This window comes from Phocoena sinus, chromosome 1, assembly GCF_008692025.1.
Source record: "Phocoena sinus isolate mPhoSin1 chromosome 1, mPhoSin1.pri, whole genome shotgun sequence".
NCBI classification, from domain to species: domain Eukaryota; kingdom Metazoa; phylum Chordata; class Mammalia; order Artiodactyla; family Phocoenidae; genus Phocoena; species Phocoena sinus.
The window spans coordinates 37,895,923-37,921,342 of record NC_045763.1 but is presented as its reverse complement, the minus strand read 5'-3'; the positions used below and the strand labels follow the sequence as shown (position 1 = coordinate 37,921,342).

At 38.7% G+C, this 25,420-nt stretch overlaps 1 protein-coding gene across 3 annotated transcripts in view; it reads left to right on the top strand.

Moving 5' to 3' along the window:
• The window catches only part of CCDC17 (coiled-coil domain containing 17), a 64,082-nt gene that overhangs the window by 21,284 nt on the left and 17,378 nt on the right, over positions 1–25,420 (top strand). For all 3 annotated transcript variants that reach the window (XR_004351536.1, XM_032643821.1, XM_032643813.1), the window contains exons 2-7: positions 6,588–7,594; positions 8,181–8,295; positions 10,562–10,691; positions 11,081–11,367; positions 20,940–21,012; positions 22,496–22,687. Coding sequence is in view for 2 of the 3 variants with exons in the window: in XM_032643821.1 (XP_032499712.1) it covers positions 22,631–22,687 (57 nt within the window). In the remaining variant the exon portion in view is untranslated. The remainder of the gene's footprint in view (positions 1–6,587; positions 7,595–8,180; positions 8,296–10,561; positions 10,692–11,080; positions 11,368–20,939; positions 21,013–22,495; positions 22,688–25,420) is intronic.

Here is a 25,420-nt window from a genome sequence, read left to right as displayed (position 1 = left end):
TAGATAGAGGTTGGAGTTACCAGGAGTAGTAGATGGTGACACCATTGGACTGTGGAGAAAATGAAAGTTAATGAGATCATGAACACATGTGGAGTGGTAATGAGAGCCTGAAGTAGAGGAGATTGAGGTAAGGTCCCTGGCAGGGACATCCTCTCTAGCAGCTTAATTATAAAACTAGATCATGTTGTGAAGTATCTTGTAGATTGCTGGGTATATGTGGAGTAGCCAAGAAGTCATAGGATTTGTAAAGCTAAGATATTTCACAGATGTTTATGAATGAATGGTTGGATCAAGTATTCAAATAGGCAGTTTTGATACACATGTGCAAGGAGAGAGCAAAAGCACTTAGATAAAACCTGAAAAAGAATGGATGATGTAGAGCATTGTTTATATTTAATACTGACTGTTTATATTGACTTAACAACTGCTTTATAATACTGTTTTTAATTGTGGCAAAATACACATAAGATTTACCATTGTAACCATTTTTAAGTGTACAGTTTGGTGGCATTAAGTACACTCACAGTGTTTTGCAACCATCATCACTGTCCAGAACTTTTTCATCATCCCAAACATAAACCTTGAATGCATTAAGCAGCCACACTTCCCTCCAGCCCCTAATCTGTTCTCTATGGATTGGATATTTCATATAAATGGAATCATGTAATATGTGTTGTTTTGTATATTTGGCATCTTTCACTTAGCTTAATGCTTCCAAGGGTCGTCCTTGTTGTAGCATGTATCAGTACTTCATTCCTTTTTATAGCTGAATAATATGCTATTGTATGGATATACCATATTTTGCTTATCTGTTCATCTGTTGATGGGCATTTGAGTTGCTTCTTGTGGCTATTGTAAATAAAGCTGCTGTGAACATTCACTTACATGTGTTTTCATTTCTCTTGGCTATATACCTAGGAATAGAAATGTTAGATCGTATGCTAACTCTGTGTTTAACTTTTTGAGGAACCACCAACTGTTTTCCACAGCATCTGCACCATTTTATATTTCTACCAGCAATGTATGAGGGTTACAGTTTCTCTGCATTCTTGCTTTATCATAATTTGTAAAAATTAGTTCATTAAACCTTTGAATCCTTACTGAGTGCAGGGCACCATGCTAGATGCTATGTGAATTTCAAAGAAGGACAAGGCAAGATTTTCTAGAAGCAACAGGTTTTGGGCCTGCTGGGAGTTAGAATCAACATTTATAACTGTCCTGGAAGGACCAAGTGTTAAGTACTCCTTAACACTTAATTTGAAGGCACAATTAAGGTACCTTGAGGATTTCAGAGAGGGAGTTTACTTGTGGGGAAAGGCTTCTTTCTTTCTTTTTTTTTTTTGCAGTACACGGGCCTCTCACTGTTGTGGCCTCTCCCGTTGCGGAGCACAGGCTCCGGACGCGCAGGCTCAGTGGCCATGGCTCACGGGCCTAGCCACTCCGCAGCATGTGGGATCTTCCCGGACCGGGGCATGAACCCGTGTACCCTGCTTCGGCAGGCGGACTCTCAACCACCGCGCCACCAGGGAAGCCCCAAAGGCTTATTTCTTGACTATCAGAACAAGAAACTTAAATCCTATTCTGTGGGAAGCCGGAAAACTTCTGAGCAGGATAGTGATATAATTTGAACCTGGACTCTGGAAGAGAAATCTAGCAGCCAAGAGTAAAGGCTGAGGTCGAGGGTGGAAGAGACTAGTAGTGCCTGTGAAAGCAGCGTTTTGTGTGTGTGTGTGTGTGTGTGTGTGTGTGTGTGTGTGTGTGTGTGTGTTTATTTATTTATGGCTGCGTTGGGTCTTTGTTGCTGTGCACGGGCTTTCTCTAGTTGTGGCAAGCAGGGGCTACTCTTTGTTGCGGTGCTGGGGCTTCTCATTGAGATAGCTTCTCTTGTTGCGGAGCATTGGCTCTAGGCGCGCGGGCTTCAGTAGTTGTGGCGCACGGGCTTAGTTGCTCCGTGGCATGTGAGATCTTCCCAGACCAGAACTCGAACCTGCGTCCCCTTCATTGGCAGGCGGATTCTTAATCACTGCGCCACCAAGGAAGTCCCCAAAACCAGTTTTTAATTTTTTTTTTTTTTTTAATTTTTTTCTTTTGCGGTACGTGGGCCTCTCCCTGTTGTGGCCTCTCCCGTTGCAGAGCACAGGCTCCGTTCGTGCAGGCTCAGCGGCTATGGCTCATGGGCCCAGCCGCTCCGCTGCATGTGGGATCCTCCCAGACCTGGGCACGAACCTGTGTCCCCTGCATCAGCAGGCGGACTCCCAACCACTGCACCACCAGGGAAGCCCCCGAAACCAGTTTTTTAATTGAAGAGAAACTTGAACCTAGAGTGACAAATAGAAATGGAAACTAAGGAATGGAATAAATAGGACTTGAAACTCTCATATAAATCTTTATAGTCTCCTTAGCTCTCATCTCTTCTGATTTTAAACATCATCTACCAAACACTAACAATTCCCAAAATTCTTTCTCCAGAGCAGACTTCTCTGTGCTCCAGACCACATACTTGACATCTCATATTTAAATTTTTTTAATCTTGATTCCCCCACCCCCCCACCAGAAGAGTTTTGAGTGATGTATTTTTCTTCCTCAAAATTTCTCGGTAGTTAAACAAAATTTTCTCCAATTAGTTGCTCTGTAAAAATAGCTACAGCCCCAAAAGGCATCACCAAATAACTTTATAAAATTTTATAAAAATTTGCAGAGCAAAGTAATTCATTACAAAAACATTTGACTAAGAAGATAAAACAAAATGCCCATAGTTCCACCCTCCTAGTGAAACCATTATTGGCATTATAGTCTTTTGCTTCTAAAACAGGAATTTCTTTTTCCTTTATCTGTCCTCTTTCTTCATTTCCCATTTGTCATTCATCTCCTCCCCACCACATACTCTACACGTACATGCACAGACCACACTCTTATATAGCTTGACATCCTGGTATGTTAGAGATGGTCGGTAAGTAGTTACAGGATATATAACAACTTTAGAACTTTCACACCAGTAGCAAAGCATTGTCAGTTAATATTCCCTCTACAGTCACTGCCTCAACTGAGACTGCTAGAGAAATTTGGGACTGAGTGTTGACTGAAAAGTTGGTGTGTGTCAATTAGAAGATTGGAATGCATCTAGTGGGGATTGTAAAGGGGAACTGCTTATGTTTAAAATTCAGGCATTTTCCTTTGTGTCTATCAGTTTTATAACCTGATGGGTGATTCATCTCACAGAGATTTTCAGGTTCTCTGTGGTTTAAACCACAATTCTTATAACAAAAAAAGAATGCAACAAACAGTTAATTATGTCTTTTTCAGAAGGAAGCTTTATTTGATATTTTTCTATAAGAATCTATTACAGGAACATTGTCATCATGTACTAGGTATTGCAGGTATAGACCTATATAAAGACAACCCTGAATTATACTGAAGGAACAATAGCCAGTCGGCATTTATCCCTATATCAGTCAATTATGTGATGGTCATTTACCTAGTTATATAAGCTAGAAATCAGAGTATGAGCCATTATTTCTCCTTTACCCCCATATCCCATCAGTTATGAAGTTCTGTGTATTTTACTTCTTTCTAAATATTTTGTGAATTGGCTTCTTTTAATTTGTTTATATTAAAAGCTGGTTTTCCCCAGTGTGTGTCTTGCAGTCACTCCTGATTTTCAAAATCTCTAGGCTGGACCACAGAACCAATATCAAGGGATTATCCTTGAACTAGCTATTCTTTGTGCAGGTTGGCCTCTAACTCAAGGCCTGGGCCAAAGTGCTAACCAACCCATCCTGTCCCAGCTCACTAACTAGGCACCTCTTTGCTACCCAAGAGACCAAATTACAGGCAGGGATTGAGTTTTTCTTCTTCACCTGGCACCCTTTTGGAGGGGGGGCTTTCTGATTCACATTTAAGTGTCCATGGTGTATGTAATAATATATACAGGTCTATTCAAGTTTTTTATTACTGTGCCAGTTTTGCCATTTCATAGAAATGTATCTAAGATTCTCGTATTTATTAGCATATAATTGCTCATAATATTGTTTTACTCATGATGTTTCTTTATCTGTTGTGTTTATTTCCTCTTTTTCATGCTATCTTCTTCAAATATTTTTCCCCAAGCAGTTTTACCTGAGTTTGTTTTCTTTCTTTTTTTTTCATTTATAAATTTATTTATTTATTGTTGGCTCTGTTGGGTCTTTGTTGCTGTGTGCGGGCTTTGTCTAGTTGCAGTGAGCAGGGGCTACTCTTGGTTGTGGTGTGCAGGCTTCTCACTGCAGTGGCTTCTCTTGTTGCAGAGCACGGGCTCTAGGTGCGCGGGCTTCCGTAGTTGTGGCTCGTGGGCTCTAGAGCACAGGCTCAGTAGTTGTGGCACACGGGCTTTGTTGTTCCGCGGCATGTGGGATCTTCCCGGACCAGGGCTCAAACCCATGTCCCCTGCACTGGCAGGCGGATTCTTAACCACTGCGCCACCAGGGAAGTCACGTGAGTTTGTTTCTTATTAATCTTTTTCAAAAGAATTATCATTTTTAAACATCATCTCTATTTTTTCTGACCTTTTTTTGCTTCTCTCCTTTCTGTTTCTTTAGATTTGCTTTGTTGCTCTCTTCCTATCATAAAAATGTTGGGAAAAGAACAATAAAGATCAGTTTGGTTTTAGTCTTTGTTTTTTTTACGTTTTTAAAGCTTATTTTATATTAAGTATTGCTGTAGCTGTTACAGTGCAAATTTATTCGTAGTGGTTTTTGTCGTTCTATTTAAGGATTTTGAATCTTTCTTTATCAGTGTATCATTTCTCTCACAGTAAGAAATCTGACTCCCATTTTTCCTTAATATTTCTTAATTTTTGATCAAATCCCAGTATGTAACCAGCCTCCATTTATCACCTCTTCCTGTGCATGTGTTCCTTCCTAACCACATATAAGTTGTAACAACTGTGCAAGGCACCTTGCTGCGTGGAAGCCCTCAACCTATTTGGCCGTGTCCCTCTGCCAGGGTGTCCACCTCATTCCACCTGAGACTCTCACACTCTGCATTAGGCTGCCCTCGTACTGGGACATTCACCTTACGTTGCCCAACAGTCCTGACATCCCGCACAGGACTGCTGCTGTACACACATTTCACTATCCTTCCACCCTGTGTAGACACCCTGATTATGCCCCAGCACCCTGCTCTGGCCTTGAGCTCCCCCTTTGAGGACTTTACCTTGCCTGACCCCACCTAGTGGCTTTGGACAGGATTTCTTCAAGAAGGGGAAGGAGAGCGGGCAATGCAAGAGAAAGTCGTTTCCTGATTTAACATAGCATAGTTAGAGAACACAGACTGTTTTCTTCTTTGGAACTAATTGAGATTTCTTTTAACTAGTATAAGGTCAGTTTTTAAAACTATTACATGTGCGCTGAAGGAATATATATACTCTGCATGGTTGATATATGTGTGTATATATATATATATGTATGTATTATAAGTATATAAAAAAATGTAGAGAACAAGTGAATAGTCATATACCCATCATTCAGCTTAATAATGTATTACAGATACAATTGAAGCCCTCCGGAACCTTTTTTTGATTCCTTTCCCATTGTTTCCCCAAAGAGGTATTTACTATTCTGAATTTAGTATTTCTTAAACATGAATTAATTATATGAGAAATACTCTGTAAACTAGAATACCAGTGTAGACCAGAATTGCCCACAGATGCAAGCATTCTCTCATATCAGAAAACTTTCTAGGGACTTCCCTGGTGGTCCAGTGGTTAAGAATCCGCCTTCGAATGCAGGGGACACGGGTTTGATCCCTGGTCGGGGAACTAAGATCCCACATGCCATGGGGCAACTAATCCTGTGTGCTGCAACTACTGAGCCTGCTCTGGAGCCGGTGTGCCACAGTGAAGAGCCTGCACACTGCAACGAAAGATCCCACATACCGCAGTGAAGATCCTGCGTGCCGCAACTAAGACCTGACGCAGCCAAATAAATAAATAAATAAATATTTTTTAATCTATTACAAAAAAGGAAGAAAGAAAACTTCCTAGCCTTTGGAAGAATGTTGGGAATTTTCCAAAGAAGTATTTGTGTTATCTCTTACTGCATATTTTAAGTCAGAGCATAAGCACTTAAGTCTTTTAATTGATAAGTAGGTATCTAAAAATATGTAAATACATGAGGAATGCTATGACGGATGTCTTGTTTTTACACATCTGTCTGTGGTTAGTACTAAACAATTAGATAGTTGACTGTGGTAATAACCAGTAAGTTATGACTCTTTGACCACTTATGGCAAGCTATTCCATATATGAGAGAAAATCTAAATCTAACAGACTCTAATTTGCATGTCTGAATTACCTCTGATAGCTAACTGGAGAAATTGTTATTTTAAAAGTATATTCCTTCAGATGACTTTTCTAAAATCCTTTTAAAATCTTTAAAATAATTTTAGCCAGTTATGTTGTTGCTATAGATTAATGTCTAAATTGGACTTAAGAGTTTTGTCTCCTAGACCTTTGTCTCTGAGATCGATCATTTGACCATGTCTCACTTTAGCATTTATATATAGTAATTTTGCCTCTTGTGATATATGTTGTTTTGTTTTTTCATTTATAGTGATAGATTCCTGTGGCCTTCAAAATGATTGAATAACGATGGACATGAATGCAAAGTGACTTCTCTACTGAAGCAAAAGATTCTCATTACCTTGCATTAACTCGGTTTAGTCTTCAAGAAGGGGCAGGAGTGAAATACAGAAAACTGAAGAGAAGAAAACCTCACTTTGGAACTTTCTCCATGATTGTTCCTTAAGCCCTATCTTTCTACTTGTTTTAATTTTGCTGTGAATTTATAAATAGTGAAGACCAAAGAAATAGAAGAAACATTTGAGAGCTTTATACTAAGAAATTTGCCTTGAGAGCTGCTATTCTTAGGAGGGAAAAGCATATCAAGTTCCTGTCTGATTTTTTGTTTGTTTTAAACAGGTTTCTTATGTCCTCAGATTTTGAATATAAATACATACCTACACATTTTTAGCAGCTGTGTAAGAATAATGAGATTTGTAAATTAAGGGCTTTGTAATGTGGATGTTTTGCTACTAGAGTTGATTACTCAGAAGATCTTTTATAGCTCTTCAGTTTTTTATTTTTGATCTATCACTTCAATGACATTATTTGCCCAAACAAAAGTGCATCTGTCTTTCTAAGCTATGACCTTTTTGTGAACAGTGTTTGCATTCAATGTGCAAATGTCCATGTATTATCTATTTAAGCAACATCATAGGGCCATCACTCAAGGAAGTTGAATGAGGTGAACGTTGATATAGCTCTTTCCCCTTCCCCCTATTTTTTAAATGTAACAAATACTTTTTATGTTCCCCTCCCCCTTCCCCTTTCCCCTTTCCCCTTTTGGAAACGTGTCAGGATCTAGATAAAGTTTAAGATGAGCAATTGAGGGGACTGAGAAATTGATCCACACAGAGCCTGGCTTCTTTGTGCTTCATCATAAGGTGTGCTGCTGGCCAGCCTAATTTTAAGTACCCTTTTAACAAGAGAACCTCGTGGAAATCCAGCCGGCAGACTCAAGGAGTTCAGGAAACAGGACCACAGAGGTTACGCTCTGGGGTGAGTATTCTCCTATGTCTAACTTGGAAGAAGACTGTGTATGTATATGTATCATGGAAAATATCTACTGCTTTCTTACATATACTTTGGAGACTATCAGTGGGGTGGTTTGGAGACACCAACAGATCTCTCAGGAAAACTGATTCTAACTGATGTTTTGAAGAAATTAATGTGAACTAAATAGAAAAACTCTTGAGAGGTTGTATCCTCCATCTCTAGGAAGATCTTTTCTACTGCTTTTGCCTGAAGTTACCTGAAGCAGATTAATCTTTTTTCATAAGTATCTGTAGTTTTAAGTAGTTGTTTATTCTTAAGGTTCTTCTGCTATAACACAAGAATTTATTAGCTTCTGTCATATAACTTCCAGGTCTGTGACACACTTTTCTGTTTGTGTTTTTCATGGTTATATATTCACAGACTGTTGTTTTTGTTTATAACTTCTCTGATGTATGGGGCCTGATGAGTACTCTAGGAAGGCTCAGAGAGCAAGTCTTTCTATAAAAGGGGGACCTTAAAGTAATCACAGACTCTTTACTTGATATCAGGTTCTTGCAAGAATAAGTGATTTCAGTTTTCTCATTTTCAGATCCTGGCCATGAGGTTGGATGCCTCACCTTGTTGAAAAGAGACACTGGACCTAAATGGCGCAGCATGACTTTGTTCCTGCTTGGCTAAATTTCTCAACACCACAGTCAGCTAAGGTACTGTTCTCCATTCTAGTAACTATCCAAATACCAGTTCTTTTCATCCCCATCTTGTCTGTGGCCTCTGTTTTACAATCTAGTTGTTTTTTTGTATATTCAGCCTTGCCTGGGGATTTTACATACATTTTCAATAAACTTAACTATCTTTCTTTTAATAGGGTATAAATAATTAGGCAGTGCAAGTCAGTGTGTACCCTGCTACTGCCAGGTGTTCTGTTTATTTCATGTTAAGTTTTTCTCATTGTGAGGCACACTTAAGACTTCCTATATTAGCTGCAGGAACACTTCAGTTTGGGGGGAAATGGATCTTCAGGATGAATGCACATTTGTCTAAAGTAGTAGATGAGGAGGAAAAAGGATAGACAGTGATTGACTACTACATGGCTCTCAGATTAAATCTTAGAAATTCTTTTTTAGAGACAATAATCTACTTAATGATTTCAGGGAAAATGTATGTTGCATTAAGGGTAAAGACAAATGGAATATATTATTGTTAAAGGAAACCTTTAGGAAGCTAGTAAACTTAAAAATTCTTCCCATTTTGCCAACTAATAGAGGAGGGAGAAAGTTGATAGGTAGTCTCAGAAAAAAGAGCATACCTTCCCTATTTTTAGATGTGAATTTTGGGAAGATGTTCCTGGTCTGTCTAGACCCACAACCCTTTGCTCTAATCTTCATTTTGAATTGCCCTTGTGAAATTCCCCAAATCTCATAATTGACATAATCTGACCCAAGAGTTGGGCGTGGTGGGCCTGAGGGATTCGGTGTGGGATCCTAGGAAAGCGTTTAAACGTATGCACATCTTATACCTGCAAAGGATAATTGATTTAGCACAATGAACAATTGATTTAGCACAGTGAACTCAGTAAAAAGAATTAGGAAATATGATTTAAATATTTCCATTTTATAATAAGCAAATTTGTGTGGTATTAGCATAAGGATAGACAGATAAAGCAATGGAATAGGATAGACAATTCAAAAATAGTCCTATACAGTTGATTTTTGACTAAAGTGCCAAGGTAATTCAATGTAGAAGTGATAGTCTTTTTAACAAGTGGTTCTAGAACTGGATATCTATTTGGGGGTGGGAGGGAGAGCCTCAACCTTTACATCATATCATACATAAAAATTAACTTGAGGGCTTCTCTGGTGGCGCAGTGGTTGAGAGTCCGCCTGCCGATGCAGGGGACACGGGTTCGTGACCCGGTCTGGGAAGATCCCACATGCCGCTGAGCAGCTAGGCCCGTGAGCCATGGCCGCTGACCCTGCGCATCTGGAGCCTGTGCTCCGCAACAGGAAAGGCCACAACAGTGAGAGGCCCGCGTACCGCAAAAAAAAAAAAAAAAATTAACTTGAAATGGATTATAACCTAAATTAAAGAGCTGAAATCCATAAAACTTTCAGAAGAAATAAGAAAATCTTTGTAACCCACTAGAATGGCTGAAATAAAAAAGACTGACAGACCGCATGTTGGTGAGGATATTAATAATAAGGAAATAGATGTGGAGATGTCTCTACCCCAACCTATAGTTCTCCTGTAAGCCCTTGTCAAATGTATCCATGCTTTTCATGTTTTTTTTAGACTTTGGTTTCTATCATATGAGACTAAAGACTGTTATAGAATGCAACTATTTGGAATAGGAAGGGACATCAGAATTCATCTATAATAAGTGTTTCTCAAAGTGCTCCTTTTTAGTTGTGTAACCTCAGAGACTTATTCTCCCTGACCTCTTTCCTTATATGGAAATAGTAAAATGGGGATGATGCCAAATTATAGTCTTGTTATGAGTATTAATGTTTGGAAGTAAGTGTTTTATAAAACTATAAAATCTCCTGTGGGGCTGTTAATGGCCTGCCAAGGTGGGATTTAACTGTTCCTTTGTCTTCAGTTCGAGAGTAAGTTACACAAATAATAAATCTATTTAGAGCAAGCATCTTGCTTTTCCTTTCAAGATTAACAACATTTTTAAGTGTAAAGTTTTGGGGCTTATTCTTTTGGATATTGACAGGGTTTTTTTCCCCTCTCATGCAAATTGAAGTAGCTCCTTTTTCTCCCTATTAATTCAGTTAATGATTGAATATGTAACATAGGGCTTCTCTAACTCAGAGGACTGCAGTACCCTTAACTGTGTCCCATATGCTCAAAATAGGGGTTTCTGCCATCAATATTACCTGTATTCTAAAAACCCGATGCAAAACTTAAGATACTGAAAGAGACTGATATGTACTTACCTGTTTGCTTCTCTGTACTTTATCATCTTAGTCACCTACAGCCACCTTCGAAAAACACGGAGAGCACCTACCCCGAGGAGATGGTAGGTTTGGAGTAAGCCGTCGTCGACATAATTCCTCTGATGGCTTTTTTAACAATGGACCTCTACGAACGACAGGAGGTAAGACATACCCAACTTCCATGACTCTATATAAGCTACTCAGCAAGCCCAAGCTGAGGGTGCATGTCCATAATCTTGGAATAATGATCTTTTGTAAACATAATACTCAATTAGATCCTCCAGTAGTCATTACTCAACTATATTGGCTTTCTAACATTCTTAGGTTCTCTTAAGTCATTTATTCAGTTGAAGAACTCATAAAGAAATTACATTAAAACAGAAAGTTGTATCTTGTGCCTTTTTTGTATGTGGACTTCCTCTTTTATTAAAAAGGTCCCCCAAAGGGCTTTGGCAATACCTTAAGTTATATCAGGAAGCATCTGGACCAGTTGTTTCTGAATTTTCAGGAAGCAAACACTCTAATGTGTTACTTTTCCTTACTATTTCAGATTCCTGGCACCAGCCCTCCTTGTTCCGGCACGATTCCGTGGACTCTGGTGTCTCTAAGGGGGCATACGCTGGAATCACAGGGAACCTATCTGGTTGGCACGGCTCTTCCCGAGGTCATGATGGCATGAGCCAGCGTAGTGGGGGTGGCACAGGGAACCATCGCCACTGGAATGGCAGCTTCCACTCCCGGAAAGGCTGTGCCTTTCAGGAAAAGCCACCTACAGAGATTAGGGAAGAGAAGAAAGATGATAAGGTAGAAAAGTTGCAGTTTGAAGAAGACGACTTTGTAAGTATGAAGATTTAGTTGTATACCTAAAACCTGACAAATGATTCTTATATATAAAACCGTGTTAGTAATGAGAACATTTCAGAAAGTACTAAAAAGGGAGTCCCTAAGTTTAGACTTTTAGTGTTTTTAGGAAGGACAAGGAAGGAGCTGGTTAGTATGATGATGATGACCGAAATTCCTGTGTAACTTTTAGCAAATCTTCATATTTTTTCATCTTTTTGCCTTTGGAATTCTTATTTTTCTTTAAGCTTTATAAAGTTCAGTATTCAGATGTGTTTATGTAAAACTATATTCTTGAATGTTAAATTGCTTTCTCCAACTATCATAAGAGGGGGTTTTTTGTCTTGATTTTGCCCTGTTACATAAAACAATTGTGGTAAGTTCAGAAACATGCAGTTAGGAGTATTTTAGCTGTTGCCTGTACATTCAGTAAAACTTGATGCTATTGTGTGTTGAATTATATGCCTTTTTTTTTTTTTTTTGAATTATATGCCTTTTGACCTCTAAACCAAAAGTAGAGTTTTTGTGCACCTTAAAAAAGTTTAATAATACATTTTACTTAACCAAATATGTCCAAATTATTATTCTAACCTGTAGTCATTATCTTTAAATTAATGAGATAATTAACATTATTTGTTGTACTACATCTTCAAAATCCTTTGTGCATTTTATAATTGTAGCACATCTTAATACAGACGGCACACGTTCCAAGTGCCCAGCAACCACACCTGGCTAGTGGCAATCCTATTAGGTAGTGCAACTTGTTATTTTTAAGGAGCACATTAGATAAGCCAGTCACTTTTATGACAGCCATTTTATGTTATCAAAACCAACTAAAGAGTAAAATTAGGCATCAGCCCCTCTTCTCCCAAGTCTAGCAAATGACCTGGGGGCTCTTAATTTAAATGTCATTTATCAAAGTAAATTCCTATCCCCAGGTGCCTATCCTTTAAAACTTTATTATGGAAAAGTCTGTAATACACCAATATATTAAATATTTGTCCAGAATGTCCTAAATACTCAGTAGTCGAAAAATGACTACAACACTAAATTATAACATGGATTATTTATTCAGTAAACTTATAAGTTATCAGTTCTGTGGCATTCCCAGTGGGAAATTAATTGACAATGGAAAGAAAAATGTTAAGGCAGCATTATACACCTGCTAAGTGATCTAAAGGGAAGTTTGCTGTCACGTCAAACCTGAACAAGGTCATTAAGGGCAAGTTTATTTTGTGTTTATGCTTTAAAAAATTTTTTTATTTATTTATTTATGGCTAAGTTGGGTGTTTGTTGCTGCGCACGGGCTTTCTCTAGTTGCAGAGAGCGGGGCCTACTCTTTGTTGCAGTGCACAGGCTTCTTGTTGTGGTGGCTTCGCTTGTTGCAGAACACAGGCTCTAGGCACGCGGGCTTCAGTAGCTGTGGCTCGCAGGCTCGAGAGCGCAGACTCACTGGTTGTGGTGCACCAGCTTAGCTGCTCCGCGGCATGTGGGATCTTCCCAGAACAGGGCTCAAACCCATGTCCCCTGCATTGGCAGGTGGACTCCCAATCACTGCCACCGGGGAAGCCTTGTGTTTATGCATTTATGAAATATTCTGAGTGTACATAAAAGTCTGGAGAAAACCGTCAAGTACGCACACAACCTAGCTTTGTGAAATATTGACATTTTGCCCAGTATGCTCTATACCATTCTTTTACAAAAGAGGCAAGATATCATAGATACAGTTAAAGCTTCCCTAATCATATTCTCCTAACGTTCCCCTAGAGGTAATCACCATTTTGATTTTAATGTTTTATCATCCTCATGTATGTTTTGATAAATTTTTACTATATGAATGTATCTGTAGACAATCTATAATATCATTTTGCCTGATTTTGATCTTTATATGAATACTGTCATATTGTAGTTCTCTTTCATTTGCTTAAAATTGTTTGAGATTTGTCTGTATTGATACATAGGGCTCTAGATCAGTGGTTCTCAATCCAGGAGCAAGTTTGCCTCCTTCAGAGCACATTTGGCAATATCTAGAGAAATTTTGGTTGTCACACCTGGGGATAGTGCTATTAGCATCTAGTATGTAGAGATCAGAGATGTTGCTAAACTTCCTGCAATGCACAGGACAGCCCCATAACAAAGAACCAGCCCAAAATGTCAGTAGTGCCATGGTTGAGAAACCCTGCTCTATATCTTTCTCACTGCTGTATAGTAAATATTCTGTGGTGTGAATATACTAGGTTTATTTATCCATTTTCCTGTTCACAGACATTTAGGTTGTTAAAGATCTTGTTTTGGAGATAAATCTAAAAGATAGGAGCCATGGCATTGTAACTAGAGAAGGAAGGGTCAAAAATAAGATTTTTATCCAAAGGGAATTGATGAATAATAAGTAAGTAATTTGAAAAGGAAAAACAGGAGGAGCAGAATTGAAGGATAGAAGATAAAGACGTCTTGGTACCAAAGAGATGGGTGAGATCAACCGGAGGTGTGCACATGGAAATAGAGATAGTAGTTGAGGTTTATGGTTGGACAGAATCACCCAAGGAAAGTAATATATTCAGAGAGGAAGCTTAGAGCAGAACCTGTGGAATAGCAGTAAAGGAGATTAAGAAGTGATTGGTTGAAAAAGAATGGGGTTTATCAAGAAAGAGTAGTTAGTCAAAAATAACAAAAGGTATTTGAGGACCTAATTGTTTACAGTAGGTTTTCTATGTTTCTTGTTTTTTCCCCATACTCTACATTGTATAATTAGAAAGTTATTTTTTGTTTTAAAATAGTATTGGTTTAATGTAATTAACAGTCCTATATTTGTACCTTGGACAAGTAATAACCCTAATTTCCCCTGAGTTGTTGGATGGTAATGTCTACCTTGCAACATTGTAGTAAGGAATAAAGATCACATATGTTGGGACTTCCTGGTGGCGCAGTGGTTGGGAATCCATCTGCCATTGTGGGGGACACAGGTACGATCCCTGGTCTGGGAAGATCCCACATGCCGCGGAGCAACTAGGCCCATGTGTCACAACTATTAAGCCTATGTGCCACAACTACTGAAGCCCGTGAGCCTAGAGCCCATGCTCCGCAACAAGAGAAGCCACTGAAATGAGAAGCCCACAAGCGCAATGAAGAGTAGCCCCTGCTCGCCACAACTAGAGAAAGCCCATGCGCAGCAACGACGACCCAACACAGCCAAAGATAAATAAATAAATAAATTTTTTTTAAAAAAGATCATATATGTTAAATGATGTATGCGAAACATTTAGCATGACAGAGTTGTTTTTTGTTTTTTATTTGGCTTTGCCGGGTCTTAGTTGCGGCACGTGGGATCTTTAGTTGCTGCACGCACGATCTTTTTAGTTGCGGTATGTGAACTCTTAGTTGTGGCCTGTGGGATCTAGTTCCCTGACCAGGGATCGAACCTGGGCCCCCTGCATTGGGAGCGTGGTGTCTTAGCCACTGTACCAACCAGGGAAGTCCAGGGTTTTTAATATTTTTTATTTATTTTTATTTATTTTTTAAAAATGGCCATTTTGGGAGGCATGCAGAAAGAAATGTGTTTTTAACAAACTGTGCTGGAACTATATCTATAGATATAGGGGTGTGTGTGTGTGTGTGTGTGTGTGTGTGTGTGTGTGTGTGTGTGTGTGTATCTTCTCTACCCCTCCACCTAGCATACAAAAAAATGAATTTGAGATGAATTACAGACCTAAATACAAGGCCTGAAACTAAGAAAACTTAGGAGAATATCTTTCTCACATAGGGGATTAAAAAAAAATAAAAAGATTTCTTTGGACCCAGGGAGCAATAACCATAAAGGGGAAAACATTGATAAATCAGGCTTCATCAAAATTTAAAACTTCTGCTTATTTCACAGACTCAGAGAAAATATTTGCAGAACATAGATTTGAAAAGGGGCCTGTTCCCATAATGTGATGAATAACTCCTACAACTCAGTTTTTTTAAAAACATAAACAAGATTTGAACAGATGCTTCACAAAGGAAGATAGATGAATGGCCAGTAGGCACATGAAAAAAATGGTCAGTGTCCTTAATCATAAGGGAAATGTGGAAATTCAAATTAAGACCACTATGAGATACTGCTGCACACCCACCAGGATAGCTAATATTTAAAAGTCTGAAAATACTAAATTTGGTGACATTTTTGAGCATGTGGAAGTCTCATACATTGTTAGCAGGAGTGTGTAGTAGTACAACCATTTTATGAAAAGGAAGATCTGACAGTTTCTTATAAAACTAAGCATAAACTTTACCCTGTGACCCAATACTTCCATTTCTAGGTATTTGCTAAAGAGAAATGAAAATCTGTACATTTATTGTAATTTTATTCATAGTAACACAAAACTGGGATTTTTTTTTTTTTTTTTGCTGCTGTGCTGCGTGGCTTGTGGGATCTTAGTTCCCTGACCAGAGATTGAACCCAGGCCCTCAGCAGTGAAAACACAGAGTCCTAACCACTGGACTGCCAGGGAATTCCCAGGAAATAATTTAAATGTCTATCAAAACAGGAATAGAAAAATTGTGGTATAATCATATAATGGGCTACTTATGCAGTAATAAAAAAGAATGACTGATAAAACAACATGATGAATCTCAGTGAAGCTTTACACAATAAGGTACATACTGTATGATTCCATTTATATGACATTCTAGAATAGGCAAATAATCTATGGTAAGAAAAACAGTGGTTGCCTGTGTGGAGTGGAGATTGGGGAAGAGCATTAGGAAACTTTCCGGTTGTAGAAAGTAGCTTTATCTTTATAGATTTGGGGAGTATAAGTATTTTTCAAAACTCATGGAATGGTATACTTGGTGCATTTCATTGTGTGTAAATGTTGTTTGATTAAAAAATAGATTTATGTCACCGGTCATGGAACAAACATAACACAAGCCTCCTGATGTGATTCACTGAAGAGTGCCCTCCAAAAATTCATAACCTGAATCTAACCATGAGGAAAAATCACACAAACTCAAATTGAGGTTTCTATAAAAGAATTTTAAAAGATTCTACAAAAGAACTAGGCTGAGTACTCTTTTAAAAAGTTATGGTCGGGGCTTCCGTGGTGGCACAGTGGTTGAGAGTCCGCCTGCTGATGCGGGGGACACGGATTCATGCCCCGGTCCGGGAAGATCCCACATTCCGCGGAGCAGCTGGGCCCGTGAGCCATGGCCACTGAGCCTGCGCATCCGGAGCCTGTGCTCTGCAACGGGAGAGGCCACAACAGTGAGAGGCCCATGTACCGCAAAAAAAAAAAAAAAGTTATGGTCATGGTGGGAAAAGTTCCAGATTAAAGAAGACTAAAGAGATAGGACAATTAAAGACAACATGTAAACCTAGACTGGATACTGGATGAGGGAAAAACAGTGACTTTAAACTTTGTTTTCCTGTAAAAGTATCAGTGTTACAGTTTGAATAAGAGTTGTAGATTAGATAATAGTATTAATGTTAATTTCCTGATTTTTGTAATTGTACTGTGATTATGTAAGAGAATATCCTTCAAGTTCTTCAACCTGCAGATAGTTCAGGAAAAATATATATTTACAGAGACTTGTGGAACAAATGTGGTAAAATGTTGACATGAGACTGTAGATGCACGATATACAGGAATTCTTTGTATTATATTTGCAATTATTTTGTAAGTCTGAAATTAAGGAATAAGTTAAGAAAGAACACAAAGCAACTAGGATTGAAGAACCAAAAAAATCCATGGACAGGGACTTCCCTGGTGGTCCAGTGGTTAAGAATCAGTCTTGCAATGCAGGGGACGCCAGTTCGATCCCTGGTCAGGGAACTAAGATGCCTCATGCTGCAGGGCAACTAAGCCCGAGCGCCACAACTAGAGAGCCCGCATACCACAACTAGAGAGAAGCCCGCACACTGCATCGAAGAGCCTCTGAGCCACAACAAAAGATCCCACGTGCCACAATTAAGACCCAACACAGCCAAATAAAAGATAGATTAGGTAAGTAGGTAGGTAGGTAGATAGAAGATAGACAGATTTTTTTTTAATTATACTCAAAAAATCCATGGATGTCATCCACACCAAAATAAAGTGAAGTATCACAACATAGAGACAAACCACTAAAAGCTATAAAACCTGACTGGTATTGTGTTAGCAGTTGTGCAGGAGAAATTGAAGGAAGCAACAGGGCATCTTACAACCCCAGGATTTCCAAAAGAGCCAGTAATTGTTCTAGAAAGCTTAGAGAACATTTGAGAAGAGCAGCTAGAAATTAGGAGTGGTTTTCCATATTCCCAAAACTAGTAAATACAGAGATGTTCTGGGATACGGTATAAAGGGTCTGACTGGACTAATCAGCAGAGAGAAATCACACAATAATTCGAACAAGGAAAGTTAATATAAAGAATTATTAACTGTAACAGGATGGGGTAATGAGTGATTAGCTAGTAAATAGTAAAGAGAACCCTAAAGAATATAAAGAACTTATAAAGAATATAGAGTTCTAAAAAACTATAAAGAATTGGCAGATACAAGGAGCAGCCACTAACCCTTGGGCTAAGACAGAGTGCCCAAGGAAGAGTCCCCTGTTGCCCCATCACCACCCCAGGATTGAGATCCAGACCTTATCGGAAAGGGCTTAGCTGTGGCTCACTGAATGGCAGAGCAGTTGCTAAGGTGCTTCTCCAGGGAACATGCTGAAAATCTGCCCTCTAGAGTACCTCGTAAAGCTGTTCATGGGATATGTCACTGCTACAAAACCACTCAAGTCAGCGCTCACTTGTACTTTAGAACCTGGCTTAGCAGAAGCAGAGTGCTGCAGGAACCTGCTGAGTAAGCACACAGGAACAAGAAGCAAAAGCCTCTCCTTGCTCTCTACTGACAAAATTAACATGCCAGCAAATTAACAAAGGGAAAGTTTTTAAAGTGCCCAGATTCATTTACACAGAGCAAGCAGAAAGGATGACTTTGGAACCAAGAGGCAATAAAGTTCAACACAGAGTTCTATCACATTTAATACTAACTAGCCAATATTCCCATCCAGAACAAAGCCCCTCACTGAGGACAAAACTGTTGGAAATAGAATCCAGACTGAGCTGCAGGGACAGAGACAGTAGAGACAAAGGGAAGAGAAGGTTCAGGTACAAGGCATGGGGAGGAGGAGGTAAGCCAGGACATCAAAGAAAGTGTGCCATCTTTTTGAGCACTTCATGAAGACAACAGAAGAGAGTTATAAAGTGTGATGTTAGAGAGCTATCTTGATCCACATTCACAAAAATTGATCATATAAAAATGAACAACATAATAGGATCAAGAGAATAAGGAACAGAGTAACATTTCTACAGGCAATGCAAATTACACCTGTAAGACGTGCACAAAACGGATAAGAACCATAACCAAATGGTACAAGGACGACATAACCAGAAAATTTCACAGTGCTAGAACTTGGGAAAGAAGTAATAAAAGATTTCAGAAAAATGAAGACTAAACAAGAAGGAGCACAAGACAATAAACACTAGTGTTTTTCGAGAATTAGAGAAAAGAAGCTTTTTAAATGAAGAAAAAACAAATAGATTAAAATTAAGAATTGAAAAAAAAAGATACAGAAATTTGGCAAAAAAAAAATCCAAAAGATCTCCCCTGAAAAAAATAATATAATAATAATATAAAATAACAAAAGTGAATAGCTTAGGTGCTAAAAAGTATAATTCAAGAATAATTTCATGAAATACAGTAAGACTTGAAACTACAAATTGAAAGGACAGCCAGAACAGCCAACACTTAGAAGAAAAAGATCCTTCGGACATCCAGACATAAAGAACAAGTCACTTATAAAAGAAAGAAAATCAAAAAAAAAAAAATCAGACACAATTTGACAACAAAGCTTTATAATACAAGTCAATGGTGTAACAATTAGAATACTCAAGCAAAGAAAATGTGAGCCAAGGATTTTTTTTACTCTGTCATACTTTATTCATCTAGACTCCTTTTGCCTTTACTATTCCATCCAGAAGAGTGTATTTACCTGTCCATATTCTGTCTGATTTGTCCATTTGTATACTGAATTAATAGTTCAGATTGTATCCATGCTTGCTCTATGCTAGTGGGTCTCCTCTTGACAGGTTGAAAATATACACCTGCTGGGGCCCCACTTCTGGAGGTTTTGATTCAGAAGCTCTGCAGTCGAGTCTGTGCATCTTTCTATTTCTTGTTTAATGTCCCGTGGTCATTTGTGCTGAAAAGCCATTTTCCTACTCTGTACCAGATTGTAAAGTTTGGGTTTGGGCACCAGTGTCATCCTCACACCCCCATACATTTCGTTATTAAGTTGAGTCTGTGACTCTTAACACTTCTCGATCCTTCCCATCATCTCTTCCTCTACTCCTGTCGCCTTCATACTTTCCTGTACTAGGAAACTGGTCTCCTCATAGTCTCCTAGTTGTTTATAGCCCTGAAATACATCCTTCAAGCTGCTACCAGACTTGTAAACTAATGGTTGGATCATGTTAACTCTGCATGAGAGATGGATTTCCATCCCTAAAGAATAAAATTCAATCTCCCTTAAAAATACTCCACAATCTGGCTCTTACCTACTTTGCCAGACATCTCTTTCCCCAAAGAAAGGCCCTCTCATTCGCTAGCACTAATGCTGAACTATTTGCAGATCTCTTTTTCATGTTTTTCCTGTCTTGGTGTTCATTCAGCATTCTGTTCCTGGAATCACCCGTTTTCCAGCTTTGGAATTCATCATTAAGGACTCTTCTTAGTCTCCTCTAATGAAACCTTTTCTGATAGCACTTCTCTTCCTAGTGGAATTGACTATTCCTTCCTTAGTACTCCTTCTTCCCTAATGTGAATTTTTATCATAGTCCCTATAATCTTTTTTTTTTTTTTTGACGTGGACCATTTTTGAAGTCTTTATTGAATTTGTTACAATATTGCTTCTGTTTTATGTTTTGGCTTTTTGGCCGTGAGGCATGTGGGATCTTAGCTCCCTGACCAGGGATCAAACCTGCACCCCCTGCATTGGAAGGTGAGGTCTTAACCACTGGACTGCCAGTGAAGTCCCCCCATAACCTTTTATTATACTTACTTGTCTACAAGTTTATCTTTGTAGTAAGACTAACCCTTGTGGGGATAAGGATTCTTCTTAATTGTCTTAATTGCCTTTGTATTCCTAGCACATGGTGTGCCTCTGCCCTAAAGCAGTCTCATTAGAAATGCTATGAATACTCACATTTCACTGACCTTAAATCTGAGAAAAGTGATTCACTTTCTTGTTCAGCTTTCTGTGCCTCCTTAGTTGGCATACATGTCCTAGAGGAAGATGAGAACTTGCACACTTACTCTGTTTATTTAAAAAAAATTTTTTTTATCCTCTCATATTAAAGGAAATGAAAGCCAAGAGAGCCTGAGATTGATTTTGCATTGCAACATCGTCTGTTTATTTGTTAATTCTGAATACAGTGTTAGAGTGCTGCTGATATATACTTATCAGTATTTGATAGGTTCCATGGTGAATGCTACTTTGCAAAAAGTGCTGAAATGATTAGTTTTCTATATCAACCATTAATACCCCTTTTTTCCTAGCCTTCTTTGAATCCAGAAGCTGGCAAACAGAATCAGCCATGCAGACCTATTGGGACCCCTTCTGGAGTGTGGGGTAGGTAGATTTTGCCATTTTTAAAGGCACAACTTTAAAATTTTCTTATTAGCAGGGAGAGGAGAAAAAATTCTTTATCTGTTTTTTTAATCGCTTGTTTCTTTATCTCTGGTTTCTCTTCTCATCCATTTGCACATGGTAACTAACTCTGCCTAGCTCTTACTCTGCCCCCCAAAATACCATTGAGATGTAATGGTAGTAGAGTCAGAATACAGACAATTGAGAGCTTGTAGAGCCCTGAATTTGAAAGCAGATTTTAAGCAAAGGGAGAATAATATAATATGCTCATAAGAAGTAATTTTTTAGAAGTAATTTTTAATGTTGCTAATTTGCTTATAACAATTAAATTGAATTTTAATGTATTGTAGTTGTCTCCTTAATATTTGGTAGACAACTATATTCTAACCATTCTTTCATATTACTAAATACTCTTCTAAAGTGTTCTTTGAAAGGCTGAATAATACCACGTCCCAGAGAACATTTTGTTCAACCAGATTCCGTTAGCTGAGTGGGGTGTTGTTTTTGTTTTTGGCAATTATCAATGATGTCTGTTGTATAGGGCAGGGGGAAACCTATAAATGCACACATTTATATATATATGTTCCTAATAACTAGCCTTATAAAAAGTTAGTAGAGGGCTTCCCTGGTGGCACAGTGGTTGAGAGTCCACCTGCCGATGCAGGGGACACAGGTTCGTGCCCCGGACCGGGAAGATCCCACATGCCGCAGAGCGGCTGGGCCCGTGAGCCATGGCCGCTGAGCCTGCGCGTCCGGAGCCTGTGCTCCGCAATGGGAGAGGCCACAACAGCGAGAGGCCTGCGTACCACCAAAAAAAAAAAAAAAAAGTTAGTAGAAAAATCAGTGTATTTCAAACCAAACCTGATCCTGTGGCATTGGGATCTTTGGCATTTACAAATTGTACTCTCCTAGTTCCTACATTAGATATGTTCAGTAGCCAGCATCATACTAGGAAGGCTTTAGTATATCTAAATACTGGGTTTGGATCTTGAGTTACAGGATTAAGGGCAATTGCTGTACCATTTCGCCTTTGTTAATGTATAGCTTTGCTCCAGTTTGCCTCATCAGAAGGTCCCATAGCAGACTCCTTTCTCCAGTTTCCTCATCTCTCTGTGTTCTCATGCTGACAGGAGTAGCTACCCTTGGATATATTCTTGTTTGGTCTATGCCTGAGTGATCACACCGTGCATGAGACATGCTGTACCCCTGAAAGACTTCTGACATCTTTGGGCTTTTTGGTTGATTATGAATTTAGAATCAAGTGTTTTCTTATGTTGCCTTTTTTCCTACAGTTCCTGGGTAAGTGTCACTTTTGAGAGTATCTGTTAAGTGCACACCAGGAAATGTTTGTCACTTAGTCTCAACTGTCAGCTCTTTGTTCAAAGTGAGGCCTTTGTTTGAACTATGCTTCGTGTTAACCAATAGGTTTGACATTCTTTTGTCTCTCCACTATTGTATTTCACAGAAAACCCACCTAGTGCCAAGCAGCCTCCAAAATGCTAGTCATCAAAAAAGTTCCAAAGAAGATCCTGCTGCTGCTTTCTCTGCTGCATTCACCTCACCAGGATCTCACCATGCAAACGGAAACAAATTGTCAACCATGGTTCCAAGTGTCTATAAGAACCTGGTTCCTAAGCCTGTACCACCTCCATCCAAGGTATGATTTGGAATCAGTGTAAGAACCTTATACAGCAGAGGTGGGAGAATAAATAAGAAAAAAAATTAGTAAATTTATTTTTTCCTGTTGAGTCACTCACCAGATAGTCATTTGGTGCCATTAAGTTATATGTATAGTATTTTACTGTCTCCAAACTCTCTTCTGCCAACTACATTTTTAGTAGGCCTCTCATACTCATTAGCTTCATCTCATAAACCTGCTTCTCTTGATTTGCTGTTTTCATTAATAACACCAACATTCATCTGGTCACGTAGCTGAGTATCATGGCTGCTGCTTTCTTCCTCTTTCTTACTCATTCCCCTCTCCCAAGCAGTTATATAAAATCCCCATCAGTTTTTTCCTCTATGATATGCCCTTGTCATCTCACACTTACTGTTGTAGTGTACCCTTCTATTTCCTCATTTCTCTGTATTTTATCTTCCACAGAACTGCCAGAATGATTATCCTAAAACAGTTTGAATATATCACATCCCCTCCCATTAAATCCTTTAAGTGATTCCAAACCATCTATATAGCAAGGGTTGGTAAATTATCTGTAAAGAGTCAGATGATAGATATTTTAGGCTTTGTGGTCGCATATGACATATGGTCTTTTTGTAATATATTCTTTTTCTTTTCTTTTTTTTTTCAACCATTTAAAAATGTAAAAAACATTATTAGCTCATGGGCCATACAAAAATAGGCCTCAGGCCAGTTTTGGCCCAAGGGTCATGACTTAGCAACCCCTGATGTTATAATACAGTGTCCAGACTCCTGAGCACTGGTGTGTATAATTCTATATAGCCTAAGCCTAATCTGTCTTTTACTGCCCTTTGTTTTCTTACCTGGGAGATTTTCCTGCGTGTTTATGTCATACTCTCTGAATCCTTTTCTATCACATACATCTAAGGACCTAATTAAGCCTTGTATCTGATTGAATAGCACTCTGTCTCTAATCACAATATTTATTGCATCTATTTCTTCATTTGGTTGTAATCTCCTTAAAGGCTTCAGGTCTTTTTTATATTTGTATCCCTAGCACCCTCACAAAAGCACACAATAATTGCTTGAATGAATTCCAGCCACTGTAAGGAAACAATTAGATTTACTGTGTTATTGAGAGAAAAAACAGTGAGCATTAATTCACTTTTCTGTGTGTGCAAGCACTTGTTTGATACTTAAGAGCAACACAAAGTACAACATTGGTCCTCACCCTCCGTGGGCTAAAAGTCTAAGAGGGATGACAAGATATAACAATATAAGGTCATGTGATTGTGTATGAAATAAAATAACAAATCCTAAAAACAAATCTTAAACAGATTTGGAATAACTAAATTAATTAAACACTTTATTTATTTACACAGTTCAGAGGAGCAAGGATCAGCTTAGACTATGACCATCAAGGGAAATTTTACTGAAAAACTAATTTGAACAGATCTTTGGAGGATGGTCCAGATTTGGATAGTCAGGGAAAGTCTGGAGAGTATTACAGGTTAGAAGAGGTGGTTAAATAAAATGTTCTGAAAGTAGAAAACACTGGGCATATATGAGGGATACGGAATGAACCATTCTGATTACCTGGTAGCACTGGAAAAATACCAGGACTGAGGGTCATTATCCTAGTGTTAATGAAGCTTTCAGTATAGATAAGATCTCTGAGGGAAAGAGGATAGAAGAAGAGTAAAGAATGGGACAATAAGACTTGGGGAAATACTTAATATTTCATAAATATTAGGAAAATAACAACACAGTCAACAGGATTAAGAAATTGTAATTCAGACATAAAAAAAATCGTATGCTATCACACTTCTGGGTGGGTGAATTTAAGATGGCAGCCGGGGTTGTCAGCACTTGTCAATTGCTGCCAATAGGTTGAGGGAAATAACAGGGGATTTGGACCTTAGCAGTTGGAAAGTTTTTGGTGACCTTTGAGTTGAGGTTTTAGGAGAGAAGTGTAAGGCTGAAAAACAAGATTTCAGAGGATTCTGGAATTATGTGAGTGGAAGTGGAAGTAGTGGCACCTTTGAGACTTGACAGTAAAAGGAAACAGAATATAGGTGGTGGTAAAGTTAAGTGAAAGGGTGAAGAAAATCTGTAGGAAGAAGTCACTGGGGACAACTTGAAAGGTCATTAAAGGATCATGGCCCAAGAAAAAATGAATGGGAATAAACTGATTGACAAATGGAATTATTTTTGAAAGGGGTTTAGGATACTTATTCCTCTGATGTAGAAGGAAAAGAATATGAATTCAGTCAAGAGAGCAGCTCCTATAAAGAAAGAAACTGGGGCTTCCCTGGTGGCTCAGTGGTTGAGAGTCTGCCTGCCGATACAGGGGACACGGGTTCATGCCCCAGTCCGGGAAGATCCCACATGCTGCAGAGCGGCTGGGCCCATGAGCCATGGCCACTGAGCCTGCGCATCCGGAGCCTGTGCTCCGCAACAGGAGAGGCCACAACAGTGAGAGGCCCGCGTACCGCAAAAAAAAAAAAAAAAGAAAAGAAAAGAAAGAAAGAAAGAAAGAAACTGTGGCATGGAAATTAACAGCAGGGCTTTGAAGTAGACAAATGACACTTTGCTCCTTCTTTGTGATACAACCTTGGACAAGTTTCTAACATTCTGAATCTCAATTTCATCATGTAAAGTGGAGGTAGTAGTGCCTGTCTTTTAAGGGTTTTTTGAGGAATAAATGAGGTACTTGTAAGTGGTAATAAATGGTAGCTATTATTATCAGCA